This window comes from Cyprinodon tularosa, unplaced genomic scaffold (assembly GCF_016077235.1).
Source record: "Cyprinodon tularosa strain WSP-4 unplaced genomic scaffold, ASM1607723v1 ctg205, whole genome shotgun sequence".
NCBI classification, from domain to species: Eukaryota; Metazoa; Chordata; class Actinopteri; order Cyprinodontiformes; family Cyprinodontidae; genus Cyprinodon; species Cyprinodon tularosa.
Genome location: NW_024038756.1, coordinates 598,125 through 616,073, shown reverse-complemented (window position 1 = coordinate 616,073; position 17,949 = coordinate 598,125). Strand labels below are relative to the sequence as shown.

General features: G+C 37.2%; 1 protein-coding gene across 4 annotated transcripts in view; it reads left to right on the top strand.

Annotated features, from left to right (window-relative positions):
- Nucleotides 1-17,949, top strand: part of LOC119783467 (T-lymphoma invasion and metastasis-inducing protein 1-like) — an 81,516-nt gene that overhangs the window by 48,601 nt on the left and 14,966 nt on the right. For 2 of the 4 annotated variants that reach the window (XM_038285011.1, XM_038285010.1), the window contains 2 exons: nucleotides 3,132-3,344; nucleotides 4,510-4,643. In XM_038285011.1, the coding sequence (XP_038140939.1) occupies nucleotides 3,132-3,344; nucleotides 4,510-4,643 (347 nt within the window). Of the gene's footprint in view, nucleotides 1-3,131; nucleotides 3,345-4,509; nucleotides 4,644-10,382; nucleotides 10,461-11,259; nucleotides 11,391-17,949 lie in introns of those variants that run through there. The other 2 variants (XM_038285012.1, XM_038285013.1) reach the window with 2 other exon arrangements.

Sequence of the window (17,949 nt, the reverse complement as noted above, 5' to 3'; positions counted from 1 at the left end):
GTCTAAATATGCTATGAAATACACATACCGTAATGTAGGTATGTGCATAATAGGAATATGTGTAATATCGCCAATGCAACACACAGTATTTCCTGGATGCAATATTTAGGAAGCTAACAGGCTTAAGTGCAGTTCCCTTGATGGCAATTCCTAACATATATTATAGTGACTTAGTTGTAAGCCTCATAGAGAAAGATGGACGTGCAGTGTGGCTTGGAAAAATGAGACTATAAAGATTAGTACAAAAGTAAAATACAACCTAAGGATGGAAAACAATATTTAATTATTACAGGGTTTTCTAACATTGCAACCTTTTTTTTTTTTTTTTTTTTTTTACAACACCGTCTTAATTATTATAAATGTCTTATTCCCCTTTAAAAAGATAACTTTTCTCAATAGGATTTTTTTTTTTTTTTTGCTAAAATGGATAAATCAGTTTTAAAAGATAATAAGATGAAGAAGTAATGAAGAATCCTAAAAGCAAGCTTCAGTATTTCTAGACATATTTCATGAGTGATGAAATCAATAAAGATTAATAAAAGAACAGCATCTGTGCACGCATCAGAAATTCTAAAAAGACATGACTGATGTGCCCTAGATTTGGTATTTGCCTGATGATTTATAGCTTTTTCCTTAAGGCAGGATGTGCCTAAACCTTTATCCATGAGATAAAAAGATTCATGATGCTTTCTCCCTTCCTCTTCTTTGGAAAGGTGGGTCTCAGGAGTGCACCCCCCACTCCCTGGTCCCTATCTTCTACGTGAGGCAGAGAGACCTAATGGGTTTGAGAAACATGCAGCTGTTTTGTGGACACAGCACTAATGTATAGAAAGTAGCTCTACTGCAGAGCCCTGAGGTCGAAGCAAGGTTACTCAAGTGTGAGATTGTGGCCTCCAGTGTATTAGCAATAAAAAAGCTGCCATCTTAGCAGGCTGCATGCAACCAGAGGACACAGCTGTACTCACTATCTACCACGGTGGGGAGGGGAAAAGGTTGTCAATCAGTGAGCTTAGTGGATATTTGTGCAATATTACACTGCAAGGGAACCAAAGGGTTCGGTTTGTTTTTTAATGCTTGTCCTTCTTTTGTCAAATAATCACCCATGGAAAACTGCAACATATTCATAACTAACTTTAGTAGGATTCATCCCATTGCAGTGGGTTTCGATTTAATAAAAATAAAACTCAAAGTGGAGCAAACATATTAATCCATCACTTTTTATCTAATACATTTAATATATATTACATTTAATATATATATATATATATATATATATATATATATATATATATATATATATATATATATATATATATATATATATATATATATATTTAATATATATATATATATATATATATATATATATATATATATATATATATATATATATATATATATATATATATATATATATATATATATATATATATATATATATATATATATATATATTTAATATATATATATATATATATATATATATATATATATATATATATATATATATATATATATATATATATATATATATATATATATATATATATATATATATATATATATATTTAATATATATATATATATATATATATATATACTCAAAGTGGAGCAAACATATTAATCCATCACTACATTTAATATCTATATATATATATATATATATATATATATATATATATATATATATATATATATATATATTATATATGTAGAAATGGTGCAGTTGGATCACATTAATTTGTAGTCCTGCTAGTGTGAATTGTTCCTTCTTAGTGTAAACGTGATTATCACAATACTGTCTGAGATGCTGGGTAACTCAGAATCACCCCATTGCTCAATACAAGCATGAAATAGAACCTGATCGGTTCCTGTCTATGAGATCTTTTCTCAGTTGCTTATCTGGTCTTTCAGCAATGTTATAATGTTTTTAGGTATACATTTATAATTTTTATTCAAGCTTTATTGTTCTAAAATATAATTTTCATGTTTATACAACATATCATTGGATTAGTGATATGTCTCTGCTTCTTTTTCTATGTCTGCTTCTGTCTCCTTGAGTACCAGTCGGCCTCGGTAGATGGCCGCTCACACTGAGTCTGGTTCTGCTGGAGGTTTCTTCCTGTTAAAAGGGAGTTTTTCTTCTCCACTGTCGCTACAAGCGTGCTTGATGTGAGGGATAGCTTTCGAGTAAATGAGTCGATGCAATCAGCTGGTTTTCCTTACATGGAAATCTTTGAAATCAAATTGACTGCATGATCTGTTACAACTGTAAAGCACCTTAAGATAATATGTTTTGTGAAAGAGTGCTATATAATAAATATAATAATAATATAATAAACTAAATTGAATTGAATTGAGTTAGTCTAATGTGATGTTTATATTGTCAAACAATATAGAGAAAGTATAATTTTAGAAAAATAAATTTAGTTCCAGGCATTCAACATTTCTGCATGATTTAACGTGTTTGGGATTTGTGTTAATTATGATGAATGAACCCATTAACTAACAAATATCTGTTCTGTCAACTGGATATGAATCCATTTGTGTAACTCAATTCAGCGTTAAGGGACAGGTAAGGTTGCTGTCAGACCACAGAACAGCTGTCACAACCAATCAGGTGGTGAGGCAGGCTGTTTGCGCCCTGATTCCTGTTTAACACCGCCAGGTGCAGTTGGTGAGAGAGAGGAGAAAGCATCAAACTGAAGATGCGTTCCAATGAAGTCAATAGATTCGCTTTCGTGCATACTGCCACACAGGCAACATATATAACAACATAAGAGGACAGAAATAGACATGTGCTGCACACTCCCCTCTAGATCCATCCAGTCTTGTTAGATCACTATTTGCCGCAAGCAAGAAAGGAAGCACGCAGCTTGGGAGGATACATTTTTAATGTATTGGAGCACATTAGAGTCCCAACATGCCTGATTGGTCTAAGAGCTGCTGTTAGGAAGTATGGTTGTGGGGCTCATTTGTACCCATTAACAAACAAAGACCACCCTTAGCTGATCATGATATTGTGGATAAGCCTAGCACCTTTCTTGAATTGTTTTCACCTTAAAAATAATTTTTTTTATTTTTATGAATTATTACTTTAATATTTGTTTTCCCTTTTACTGATTCATTAGGTTTGAAAGCAGGAGATGAGATTCAATACCTCAATGGTAAACCTGCCTCTGCCCTTCAGCTGGATGATTTGAGGGCAGCGTTTGGAGACCACATGCTTACTCTGTGTGTCAGCACCCTGCCCCAGTTGGACCCTAAAGTGCTGTGCTCCTGTCCGCCTCATCGCTCCGAAGGAGAACAAGACCCAACCACAGATATTTTTTCTCAGAGTCAAGGTTAGACTTCATCTTGTTTTTGTTGCGCTTCAGAATGAATGCAGCCCCATGTAACCCCCTAACTCTGTATACACAGTTGGAAAGTGCATCACTGTCTGTAGGGTCTGCTATTTATGCATGGATGCCTTTGGATACCTAACCTGTAGGCAGCCTGCAGCCTTCTCCTGACCTGCTCCTTTTATTTGTGCAAGGGCACAATTTGTATTCATCTGAAATAGAGGGCTTGTAATGCTCAAGTTGACAAGCTTGCATTGTTTATACAGGGGCTCAGAGCTGTATGAATATTAATATAAATCCTTCAGCGGTGCAGAGCTGTCATCATAGAGGATGCACCATATGTTGAGGGTCATACGGGGAGTAAAACGTTTTTGAAGCCAGATGGAGGTCACTGATGATGCCGTGCTTGAACAGGAGGCTGAACATGAAATCGTCAAAATGAAGGAGACTTTAAATGACAGATTAGTCCTTAACATGGACTGAATAATGAATCGGACTATAAAACTACATTATTAGATCCACTCATGGAGGCTTTTAAGGACCTTGAGATCAAAAGACAGTGCTTTGTAAAAGTATTTATAAACCTTTGAGTTTTTATATATCATGTTAGCATAAAATGTAACCTTCCATTTTATTGGAAGATTATATGATAGACCAAAGGAAAGTAGTGTGGAAAAAATAAAGAGGGAAAAAAAAAACATTTGATACATAAAAATTTTTTTCTTTTTTCTCTGCCATCCTCAGATAAAGTCTTGTGCCATCAAAAGCCTTCAGAAATCAACTTATAAGTAAAAAAATGATAAGCATAAAAAATAAATAAATAATGAAAGGGCATCAGAACTTTAAGCATTAAGACATGGCTGTTTTATGTTTGCTTTTACTTAAAAGTCGAGGCAAGGAGAACATCACAGTAGGAGCTGAGCAGAAGCGTAGTCGCTTTGGAACTGATGCAGACGAACCTCATGACATGGCAGATATCAGAGCTGCTTTCCTTAAAGCATTCTTTTTCAAGAAAGTCCAGTTTAGGAGCAAGAGGGAACCTGGTTAGAGTTTTTCATGGATGGGTTGAGCTAAAAAAGAGGAAAACGGTTAAAATGCAAGCAATGCTTTAGAAATATATTTTTGACAAAAAGATACTTGCTCCAACATGTCTTTACTGACTTTGCAGAGAACATCCTGGACGAGGTGTCAGGTTTGACAGTGGATAGCCTTGATGAGAGTTTGGATGAAGGACCTCTATTAACCCCGCAGAGCCCCAGAGATCATCATGAAGACAAAACATTAATGGCCGCTGGACAGAAGGTAGGAAATGGCATTTAGAGGCATTAAGAGCAGACAAAAGCATGCATAAAATCTATGCAGATTAAACAATATAAAAGGATATCTTATAACCCCCTGTCAAATGTATTGTTATACATTAGCTTTTTTTTGTTCCTCTTGAAGTTTTGCATTCTCATAATTGAACTTCAGGATCTAACGTAAGTGTTTTGCACTATATGAATTATAGTTTATAAAAGTTTCTGCTCTCAATTGCTGGCCTTATTCAGTTGTTGGAAATTGGGAAAATAAATGAAAAAGCTGATAATTACAACTAAAAAAAGAACAGAGTATTTTAATATACATTTAAACTGCCATTTGTTGTTCATGACCAAGGTAAATTTGACAACATGTGCATGTGGGAGATTTTGAGAAGTGGGTTTTACCATAAAAAAAGAAACAAATAAAATACCAAAGAGGCTGTGTTTTCATTGACATTGGTATGTCTGTTGTTTGCCATTTATGGATGGATTTTGCTGAAATTTTCAGAGAAGGTGCAACAAATTATTTTATTTTGGTTTTGATCCAGATCACTATATTGAAAAACTGCAATGACTAACACAGGCTAGCAATAAAGTTGATGTAAGGTTTTCTAAAATAATAATAATAATTAAAAAAAATATAGCACAAAAAAACTCTTGGCTCTATAAGAAAGTCAAATGTCATTGCTAACTCAAACAACCATCATATGCATCATCATTTCTTTTTCTTATCTTTGTTAATCACTCCACTACATCTCATGTTTGTTTTTGCTTCAAAGTGCTTTCAAGTGCTTCAAAAATATTTCGTCATGTGAACCTGTCAGTGATTGTATGAGCAGGTGTTTATCTGGTATGATATCGGTGCGTGTGTGTTACCTGGAAAGACAGGTGAAAAAGAAGTGAGACAGCAGCATCACTTTCTAATTAACAGTGTGTCTGCTCCGATTAACGTCTGTGATGTGATGTCTGGAAGAGGATGTGTGCCAGCCAGTCTCCCTTGGATACGGTTGTCACTTCCTTTACCACAGCCGAGCCTGATATTCTGAAAGAGGAGCATTTTCTCTTTGTATTTGATGTTAAATCTTGATAGATGGGGAAGGAACAGCAGATATAGTGCTGGGCTCGATCCCAGATCTGTGTCAGTGAGCTTCAGTCATTTGAGGTCAGCGCCAGCCTCATTGCGGTCTAGGTTCTGTTGGATAGAAGTAGTTCTGTGACTCCGATGTGCCATTTCAGATTTAAAGCAAAGGAATAAATATTGTAATTTGGGACACTAGGCTGGTTATGTTTCATTTGTAGTTGATGTGAGGGAATGTTCTTAAACTTAAACTGGGTCAACATTTGAGCAAAGCTTCTGATTATAGCTGTACACCTTTGCATGTTTTAATTTTCACACTTTCCCTTTATACTGCTGTGTTTTACGTACACTGATTAAAATAGTAACATCCATTAAAACCTAAAAAAATTGACCTTTGCTTTTTAATAGTTACCATATTTTCTGGAGTATAAAAGCCGCTACTTTTTTCCCTACGATTTGAACCATGCCTGCAAAAAGGTGCGGCTTTTCTGTTGATTTTTCCTAACCGCCAGAGGGGGAAGTCAAAGTTGGAAATGATGAATAAGGGGCTAATTTTCATTTAACACAATAACATGCTAACAGCAGGCACGACAGAGAAAAAATGTTCCAAATTCACACATTTTTACATTTATTGGCCGCATTAAAGCTGGGGAACCGATTAAGAGACTGGGTTGAACACCTACAGAGCTGAAATAAAGAGCTGATGAAGTCATTGATCTCTATTTATTCACATAATTGTTGGTAGGCCGAAAAATTTTAAAGTATATCGAAGGATACAAAAGACCCAACCTCATTTTAAAAAACAAAATGCACATGCACAACCCTGTACCCCTTCCCTAGAGGGAACACCTTTAAACAGAGAGCATGCACAAGCCCATTTCTACATGTGCAAACTCTGTAATGTAATGCAATTACCATAATCAATACATGTATATTACATGTACATACTCGATTTAGCACTTTTGGCACATCATCAGATAGTGGGCGTGGGTGAGTTTGTGTGCATGGTTAATATTCTTAATATCTGACTATAGTATAATTATCCTCCATTTTGTTGTGAAGGATTGGGAAGATGTTATATTACATTATTTATAGACTTCATGGACTACTACTAACTATGCAATGTGATGTGTCTATATTTCACCATACAGTAATCTACTGATGCTGTGAAACAGCAAGTGTGTGTTAAAGTGATTAATCTATCTTTATTATAAAAGTCTTAACCCCCCCTAAAAATGAGAAAATTATTGTTCGATTCTGTATCACATGTATTGTTTATATTCCGACCGGTCTAACTAGTCCAATACCAATATGGCAGGGAGCTAGTTTTCTTCTTCGTTATATGTAGAACTCCCCCTACAGGTTTGGTGGGAGATAGTTCAGTAAATATCAGTGGTTTATAGCCCGGTGCTGCTTATATATGTACGTTTTGAGCCTTTTCAAATAATTTATAGTGAAGTGTGCTCTATAATTCAGAAAATATGGTATATGCTTTTTTCCTATATAATAAATGTCAGGCTCACGTATAGATGTATTATTACAGACGTCACATTTTCTTTAACAGTTTTAACAAATTATAGTTAATTTATGCATCAATTTCTTAACCTTTCAATTCTTGCCATCAAACTTGAGTACACGTTCACTATTGTGCATGACAAATGGAGAAAATTCTTTAGATGTGTAAAAGCTGGTAAAGGCTTCAGCTTTGTTTGCAGTGTAAGGTGGGTGTGTGGGGGGTTGGGAAATACTCAGAATGAAGAGAAATTAATTATGCTACAGTGTAATGGGGGATTAGGCAAACATGTTTAATATTACATATATCCAAGTCAAATACACTGAACATTATGAATATGATGTGGGAAACTATATGTAATGTTGTAGTATTTTTCTGGGAACTGTGCTCTTCATAGAGCTGAATATTTAAAGCCTGTTGCACTGTAAATAACCACAAATGATTTTTGTAGGCTAATATGAAGTGCTTATATATTGTTTTTTTTTATTGTTTTGGTTTTTATTATGAAGTAATGCATCTCACCCAGAAAACAAAGACATATTTCTAGTTCCTGTCCAATCAGTGTTTTATTACAAAGGCCTGGCAGTCTGTGATCTCCGTCTCACCTTCCTGTCTCTCACCTCCTGCTTCAGTCTCACATGTCTGATCAGTGTTCTCATTTCCATCTGTTGCCTTTTTTAGACCCACATTTTTGTTTTGCATTTCCTCTGCATGTAGCTGTTTGATTTACTGCCCTAGTTTTTTTCTTCCATAATTGAACACAATATGACCATGTCCCGTCTCAGACATGATGCCATTTTTTTCCTTCCTCCCTCTGATCAGCTAATCTTAAATGTGATGTCCTTTGTTTTGGATGCTTTTTCTTTCCTCTATGTCCTTCTATTTTTTCCTGATCTTGGGTTCCCTGCCCCACTAACCCCCCTGCCGTTCATTATCATAAACAATGTGAGTCTGCTCCTGGCGTTCAGACAGAACTTGCTCTCTTTAAGCTGTCCAGCCGGCTGTGAGGCTTGACCTTACCCTCAGCACTTGGATGCTTTTATTAATGGGATTCACATTTGTCACACAGATATCCTGCAGACAGCCAAACCCATGGACTTTCATCATGTAATTTTTATAGTCCTTTTTTTTAGCCTCATGATGATTTCTCCTTTGTTTTGCTGTCTCTTTGAAAGAGCTGGGAAGTGCTGAGGATTGAGTCTTGCCTCATTTCAATCAATGCCTGCGGTCACATAGTGGCAGATGACTGAAGGAAAGAAAAAATAGACAAAGTGGGACAATTTTAATTATCCTCACACTCTAATTACTTCACTCCGGTGTTTCACATCATTTAGTAGAGATAAATGAGTGTCTGCTTAGCCAGAGGAAATGGAAATTTTCATTATTCTAGACAAAGCACACAACCACCTCCCCTGTATGGTAAACCAACTACGGAAAAAAAGGATTGCAATGATAATAAAAATATGTGTGATTTATTGGGGGTCTCCATGCTGTTGACAGCCTTAATGCTGTTTGCCAGTGATCATTTTTAAAATCATAGCTGTGAATGTGGGTGCATGAAATAAAAAATATAATGATCATCAGGAGCCAGTTGTCATCAATGTTACTAATACGGTTGAAATATAATATATAATTCAACCAAATATATATAATTTATTGTATGTTTTAAGCTCTTGAACTATCCCTGGTTTGATGAGTGTGGCTTACAGACAAAAAACCCCCCAGAGTTCAAGCTTTTAGAAAACGAAACACTAACTATAGTTGGCTGGAGGAAATGATACGGTCTGTCAGGGATCCCCTGGACAGAAACACCTTCTAGTCAACAGGTTAACTATGTAGTCTACTCAACTTTATAGTATTTTATAATCAAATTTTAGACCATTTGTCTGACATCTTGACAAACTCTGTTTGAGTTATTAACAGGAGCCTCCTCCTAAATACAATAGAAAGTTTAAAAATCAAATCAAACTTTTGAAATGTCCAGTCAGAGTGAAATGACTTTAATGTTTTTACTATATTTTAATAATTTTACTTTATTTTAATATGTTTTGTCTCAGTAAACTGACACTAACTGACGGGAAAAGGTGTTGGATCATGTTTCTTTCCTTATCTGTGTCGGAAGTCATGTAAACTTCTTTTTCCCCTGATTGTGACAAACTTTTATCCAGAAGTCTTACACATCTTTTTAATCAGGAAAACAAGACATTATAAGCTATTATCAAGAATATTGTTATACATCTATATTCTGTTCTATTCTGTTCTGTTTTTTCCTATTCTATTCTATTCTATTCTATTCTATTCTATTCTATTCTATTCTATTCTATTCTATTCTATTGATTCAGGCTGAAAGGTTGCTGTAATTCCATTATGCCCAGCAGATGGTGCAATAAGATCATTATTCTAGCCTAAGAGAATGTTTTCAGGATTAATGAGTATTCAAAAAGGCAATGTTTGTTTTGATATCAGATAATTTACACATTTAAAATTTCATACAAAATAAGTTCATTAAGGCAAAATTAGGAAAAAAAATATGAATACTTTTCTCCTACAGATGCTACTCCAAAGTAATATAGAGAATAGCATGGTTTCACTTCTCCCACATGACTTATGTTCCAGGCGGAAGTGTGCTCCCTGCAAAGCAACAGCTATTAATCCACGTTTATAGATTTGTGAGGACCTGTTAACACCGTCCTTCCCTTAAGATTAAATTATTAAAATCTCTGCTTCCTAACGTTCCTTGTAGGGATTTATGGAACTGTATATATTTTTGCTTCTGATTTCACATGAAACTGCTTAAGACTCATCCCCTCTGCTTTCTGATCATGGTGACTATGTGTTTTCGCTGAAAATGACAAGTACATTCTTGTTCTAACATTGGCAGGAAAAGACAAGCAGTTTAAAATCTGTGCTCAGACCTACATTGAGTTTGTCGTGTCTAAAGCTGCTAAGGAAAAGTTTGTGTAAAGGCAATAGAGGTTTTTAAACAGGTCATTACAAATGGATCTGTGAGTGTTCAGCCTGTCAGGATGGGAACATGTTTTTGCTGATCCTTCTCTTAAAAGTTTGCTGTTTCAGCTGATGGGTGTGGGAACATGTTTCTGCTGACTTGCTCCACCCCTTGAGCTACCCATTTCTTCCTCTCTGAGTATATTGAAAGTAAGGGATGCCGTACATTAAGTAACGGTGTCTTTGGGATTATGCCCTGCTTGTGTTGGATTAACCATAAAAAGGTATTTTATTTTATTTTACTTTAACAACTTTCTGCTTGGCTGTGTATTTTAAATTCAGAGGTTTTGTTGAATGTTGATAGGCTTCTTATTCAGTATTTGCAAGTGTTTCTTAAAATTATATTTGTAGATAAGAAAAGTTTATTTAAGAACATTGTGTTTAATGCTTTTTATAAAACCTTGCAGTTAATATGGAATTATGCTATTGTTTAGAATGCTAAAGGACATTTGGTTTGAGGCACTTGGTCATAATATGCAAAAACACTATTTTTTTATCTTAAGTAATAGAAAACAGCAGTTTTATAACATACACTGGCTCTGTTTTTAAAATACCTTCTGACTCATCTGCAAAATAGTGGATTTAAGTAACAGTTGTTTGTCTTGTAAGTTGTGTAGAAGGAAAAGCACATTGTTTTTTAATGTGTAATCAAACAATTTATTTGAGGAATGCTGTGGACTTTTTAAAGTGAGGTTCTCTAAAGCTGTGCCTTTACGTCTTTGCTTATAGACAGACTGGATTTAGCTTTACTAAGTCTGGTAGAAGGCTAAAAGAACCACATTTGAGTTTTGTCAAAATATAAATCAACTCAAACTACAAATGTTTATCTCTGCAGGATATATTTCTCATTGAGGAGCTTCATATATCTACTCCTTCAAAAGAAAATCCAGTTGTCTTCATGATTGATTTTGGGGCAGGACACGTGAAGCCAAAAAGGTTGGATAATTAGAAATATGAAAAAGGTAAAAACTTAGAGGGAAGCACAAAGAGAACAGAACAACCAGAGTCGCGAGCAGGGAGAATTATTGGTGTCCACAGCGTGTGAAAGGCGAAGATCCAGCAAAGATAAACCTACATACCAATAGAAGTGAGGAGAAGGACATTAGAGGCTGCTGAGATAATCAAAGGACAACACGAGGCAGCTGAGGCAGAAGGTACTGTAAGTGAGAAGGCTAAGCAAATAGTAATTAATACAGAGGAGCTGAATTTACACACAGAAACATTTAACTGAGAGGAAAAGCCCAATACTAACCTAAGCAAAATAGGCTAGAACTGTAGTACTCAGATTTATTCCTCAAGTACCACTGCTCTGCATATTTTAGATGTCTCTCTATTGCAGCATAACTTAATCAAATAATTGCTTGACATCCATAGCAGCTATCATGTACCACTGAAGCCTGTTTTTCCATTCTTTTTTCATAAGTCAGGTGTGTGGCTGAAAGCTAAAACATGCAGGGTGGTTGTATTGAGGAACTAGATTGACAACCACTACAGTATGTTGAAGATAGAGGAAACTGAACACATGATAAAACATACAGAAACACGCTGATATGGCAGCACCTTAGAGGCAAACTTAAATATACAGAAATGAAAAAAAAAAAACATGAGCAGTGAGCAGTGACCAAACAAACGCAACCTGATACCCAAGAATCCTTCGTGTTCTGTTGATTCCCTAGCAGAACAAGTTCCTTGTTGCTAAGTTAATACATTATTCGAGATTTAAAGTATAATCTATTTGCATTTAAAAAAGCTGTAAATATTTATTAGTAATTTTCTTTAATGGTTTGCCTTGATGAAATACAGAGAAATGCACCATTATTGGCTCATATTAATAATGGAGGACCAAAGAAAAACAAAACACAGAGTGAGCAAACAAACACAAGTATAAAACCCAATTCTAAAGGATTATGACATAAGTGCTGCTATTTCCCTGTTACAATGTTAAAGTTATATCAACAGACTAATATTAAACGAATATTATGTTAGCTATTAAAACAGCTTTTAATCTATATTTGTGAATTAATTCATTATTTACCTTCATGTAATAGAAAGAATGGTTATTATCTCATATAATGATAGCTAGCACCAAAAATATTAACAACTTCCCTTTGTTTTCTGGCATGCAGCAATAACACGCTCTAGTTTGGGGTTGTTTATAATATTCTATTTTATGACAAATCTTTTTTTGCAAAATCCTCTTAAGAGGTAACATTCTAAAGATCACAATATGTCTATGTCACTTGCTGCCAAACTGAAGGGGCTGTGAACATTTGTAAACACAACACAGTGTGTGTGTGAAGCAAAACTGTAAGAGGCAGGCATTGACAAAAGATTCAGATTTTCTAGGAGACTTTTTGCCTCTCATTCTTCAGGTGACCTCCTTGGTCAATCCATTAGGAGGGCTTATAGCCACCTTTTGTTCCCCCTAATTCTTTTTTACCCCGACGGTGTATTACCCTCAGTGCTACCCAGCACTAGTTAGAACCGAAGAAGGCTCTGGGATGAGAGGTAAAACGTCTTCTAGAAAATTTCACATCCAGTTGCCTAAACTGAACCTTTCAAGCATGACCATGACCTGGATGACTGAGAATCTTTACAGACATTTGTCTTACTTGAGTAAGACCAATTACACACTTACACTAGGTGTTCTTGTTAAACATTATTTGTAATATAATAGAGAAAGGTGGACCTGTAATGTAACTTACCTTGTCGCACAATTGAAAGCAAGTTGCAAGCAAGTTATGTATTTAGTTTTGTTTGTTTTTTGTATCATAATCATCATGCTATGCACTGCTGCATTTTTTGCACCTCTAAGCACTAGAAAGAAGTTTCTGAGGCTCAGCTTCCTGTTTGTGTATTTAATCCCTTGAAGCCCGTTGTTGCAAATATGCGACAAACCCTTTATATTACATACACAACCAAGATTGCATGTGCATCCCCCCAGTGCCAGTTCAGTTTAGACCTAGGAACCTTTGGAAAACTTCTTGTCTCTGTTACAGCTGGTCCCTAATGGTGTATGTTATCATGGACTGTTATAAAAGTTGTCAGAAATTTATAATATACACTATATTGCCAAAAGTATTTGCTCACCCATCCAAATTATTGGAATCAGGTGTTCCAATCACTTCCATGGCCACAGGTGTATAAATTCAAGCACCTAGGCATGCAGACTGTTTTTACAAACATTTGTGAAAGAATGGGTCGCTCTCAGGAGCTCAGTGAATTCCAGCGTGGAACTGTGATAGGATGCCACCTGTGCAACAAATCCAGTCGTGAAATTTCCTCGCTCCTAAATATTCCACAGTCAACTGTCAGCTGTATTATAAGAAAATGGAAGTGTTTGGGAACGACAGCAACTCAGCCACGAAGTGGTAGGCCACGTAAACTGACGGAGCGGGGTCAGCGGATGCTGACGCGCATAGTGCGAAGAGGTCGCCAACTTTCTGCAGAGTCAATCACTACAGACCTCCAAACTTCATGTGGCCTTCAGATTAGCTCAAGAACAGTGCGCAGAGAGCTTCATGGAATGGGTTTCCATGGTCGAGCAGCTGCATCCAAGCCATACATCACCAAGTGCAATGCAAAGCGTCGGATGCGGTGGTGTAAAGCACGCCGCCACTGGACTCTAGAGCAGTGGAGACGCGTTCTCTGGAGTGACGAATCGCGCTTCTCCATCTGGCAATCTGATGGACGGGTCTGGGTTTGGCGGTTGCCAGGAGAACGGTACTTGTCTGACTGCATTGTGCCAAGTGTAAAGTTTGGTGGAGGGGGGATTATGGTGTGGGGTTGTTTTTCAGGAGCTGGGCTTGGCCCCTTAGTTCCAGTGAAAGGAACTCTGAATGCTTCAGCATACCAAGACATTTTGGACAATTCCATGCTCCCAACTTTGTGGGAACAGTTTGGAGCTGGCCCCTTCCTCTTCCAACATGACTGTGCACCAGTGCACAAAGCAAGGTCCATAAAGACATGGATGACAGAGTCTGGTGTGGATGAACTTGACTGGCCTGCACAGAGTCCTGACCTCAACCCGATAGAACACCTTTGGGATGAATTAGAGCGGAGACTGAGAGCCAGGCCTTCTCGTCCAACATCAGTGTGCGACCTCACAAATGCGCTTCTGGAAGAATGGTCAAAAATTCCCATAAACACACTCCTAAACCTTGTGGACAGCCTTCCCAGAAGAGTTGAAGCTGTTCTAGCTGCAAAGGGTGGACCGACGTCATATTGAACCCTATGGATTAGGAACGGGATGTCACTTAAGCTCATATGTGAGTCAAGGCAGGTGAGCAAATACTTTTGGCAATATAGTGTACCTACATATCTATTTATTTTGAAAATACATAGAATATTTAGAAATTTTAATGGATCAACTACTGAAAGGCAAAAAAAAATTAATGCTTACTTGCTCTCTCTTTCATGCAAATGTATTCCTCAAGGGGATAAAATCCACCTATTATATAGTACTTGAATAAATTATATACAGTGGGGCAAAAAAGTATTTAGTCAGCCACCAATAGTGCAAGTTCTCCCACTTAAAAAGATGAGAGAGGCCGGTAATTTTCATCATAGATATACCTCAACTATGAGAGATGAAATGAGAAAAAAAAAATCCAGAAAATCACATTGTCTGATTTTTAAAGAATTTATTTGCAAAATATGGTGGAAAATAAGTATTTGGTCAGTTACAAACAAGCAAGATTTCTGGCTCTCACAGACCTGTAACTTCTTCTGTAAGAGGCTCCTCTGTCCTCCACTCATTACCTTCATTAATGGCACCTGTTTGAACCCGTTATCAGTATAAAAGACACCTGTCCACAACCTCAAACAGTCGCACTCTAAACTCCACCATGGCCAAAACTAGAGAGCTGTCAAAGGACACCCGAAACAAAATTATAGACCTGCACCAGGCTTGGAAGTCTGAATCTGCAATAGGTAAACAGCTTGGTGTGAAGAAATCAACTGTGGGATCAATTATTAGAAAATGGAAAACATACAAGACCACTGATAATCTTCCTCGATCTGGGGCTCCACGCAAGATCTCACCCCGTGGGGTCAAAATGATCACAAGAACGGTGAGTAAAAATCCCAGAACCACACGGGGGGACCTAGTGAATGACCTGCAGAGAGCTGGGACCAAAGTAACAAAGGCTACCATCATTAACACACTACGCCGCCAGGGACTCAAATCCTGCAGTGCCAGACGTGTCCCCCTGCTTAAGCCAGTACATGTCAAGGCCCGTCTCAAGTTTGCTAGAGAGCATTTGGATGATCCAGACGATGACTGGGAGAATATCATATGGTCAGATGAAACCAAAATAGAACTTTCTGGTAAAAACTCTACTCGTCGTATTTGGAGGAGAGAGAATGCTGAGTTGCATCCAAAGAACACCATACCTACAGTGAAGCATGGGGGTGGAAACATCATGCTTTGGGGCTGTTTTTCTGCTAAGGGACCAGGACGACTGATCCGTGTGAAGGAAAGAATGAATGGGGCCATGTATCGTCAAATATTGAGTGAAAACCTCCTTCCATCAGCAAGGGCATTGAAGATGAAACGTGGCTGGGTCTTTCAGCATGACAATGATCCAAAACACACCGCCGGGTAACGAAGGAGTGGCTTCGTAAGAAGCATTTCAAGGTCCTGGAGTGGCCTAGCCAGTCTCCAGATCTCAACCCCATAGAAAATCTTTGGAGGGAGTTGAAAGTCCGTGTTGCCCAGCGACAGCCCCAGAACATCACTGCTCTAGAGGTGATCTGCATGGAGGAATGGGCCAAAATACCAGCAACAGCGTGTGAAAACCTTGTGAAGACTTACAGAAAACGTTTGATCTCTGTCATTGCCAACAAAAGGTATATAACAAAGTATTGAGATGAACTTTTGTTATTGACCAAATACTTATTTTCTACCATATTTTGCAAATAAATTCTTTAAAAATCAGACAATGTGATTTTCTGGATTTTTTTTCTCTCATTTTGTCTCTCATAGTTGAGGTATATCTATGATGAAAATTACCGGCCTCTCTCATCTTTTTAAGTGGGAGAACTTGCACTATTGGTGGCTGACTAAATACTTTTTTGCCCCACTGTATGATGTTATGATACTCTATTTCATCTGACAGCTAAGTTTAAAAGTGAATTTTTGACCCACCCTCTCCTCTTAAAAAAAAAATGCACATGCACAACCCTGTACCCGCTCCCATTTCTCCACGTGCACGCTCTGCTTAAAAACTGCTGTTTGCATCGCCCATACAAGCTTACTTTCCTAAAGAAGATTTGCAATTTTTCCATGTCAGACTCACCACCAGTAAGATAGCTACCGTGAGACGAGCACGTAGGACGGCCTTAAGTAAATATATCACCAGAATGATGACGATTAGGAGGACCACGCATTTTGATGATCCACCCAGAAGAAGAACGTCCTCCACTATTCCTTTAACTTTTAAACCTTAAATTGCAAAGCGTAGTATTACACTTCAGGTTTCATGGTTGTGATCATTCCCACAGTAGTTATGTTCCTCACATGTCAGGTAGTCACACTACCCTGTACTGACTCATTGATAGAGTCCTGTTTTACCGCAGAGTTGAATTCCAATGGAAAATTCACATGTCTCTTCCTCTCTAAGCTGTGATGTAAGCAGCTGTCTCCTGTTGATGTGTATGAGGCTATGCCTCTCCTCACCTCCCAAGCTCTCCTCCCACTCTTCTCCTCCCTGCTATTCTGCAAGAGGGTGTGATGTTCACTCTCTTAAAAATTGTAATCTGTGCTGCTGCTTCTAATGTTTTGGATCACCTTGAAGGAGAAAGGGAGAAGCAATGTGAAAGGATGGAGAGGAAGAGTGGAATCAGAGGGATGACAGTTGAGCCTGTGTCAGTCGGGATTTGGCCACTGATTGGATGGATGCTGTAGGATAAGATGACATGAGAACTCTGTTGTTCATTGTGGTCTGTGTAACTGACCTATTTGTTCAGCAACAGATCGGATTGAGAAAAAGCACGTCCATAGATTTATGCCATGTTTTGTATCATTCGTTTTACAATACGAAATATGTTGATTGCTGTGGAATATTTTTTAGAAGAGCTTGTTGGAACTGATCAGTGCAGAGGACTTAATGTTAGGTAGACTCCAATTTACGAAGAAAGAATGCTGGAAAAAGGGAAGATATAACCTTTTTGACCTTCCAGGATGTCGGCTTTTAAGAGGAGCAGGAAATCTAAACCTTCAACCGACTCCATTTATGACGTTTTCCAGCTGGTGAGCATCAGAGTCCATGAAAGTTTGTGTGTGTCTGATAGCTTGTGATGTGGAGTTGAGCCGACATAGTTCGATGATTATGTAAGCGTTTGTACCCATACTGGTAAGCTTATCCTTGGCATCTGTTCCCTTTGGAATCTACCATCCAAGTATCGATCCATGCCCGGTTTCCCTGCAGGGTTAATGGGTGTGTGTGCATGCATCCTTCACCTCCCATGATAGAAGATAATTTATGTATTTTCACATCAGTAGTGAGAGGATTGTTTTATGACCACATGTTGATTTTGTTTACATTTTTATTATTATTGTTTTGTATTAGATTTCATTTTATTTGTATTCCAGATGTCTTGTATTTTAGTATTTCTTCTGAAAAGCACCTTGTGATTTTCTCTTGCCTGTGAAAAGCGCTACAGAAATAAACTTTACTTATTATTATAAGTCTGAGATTATGGAATATTAGG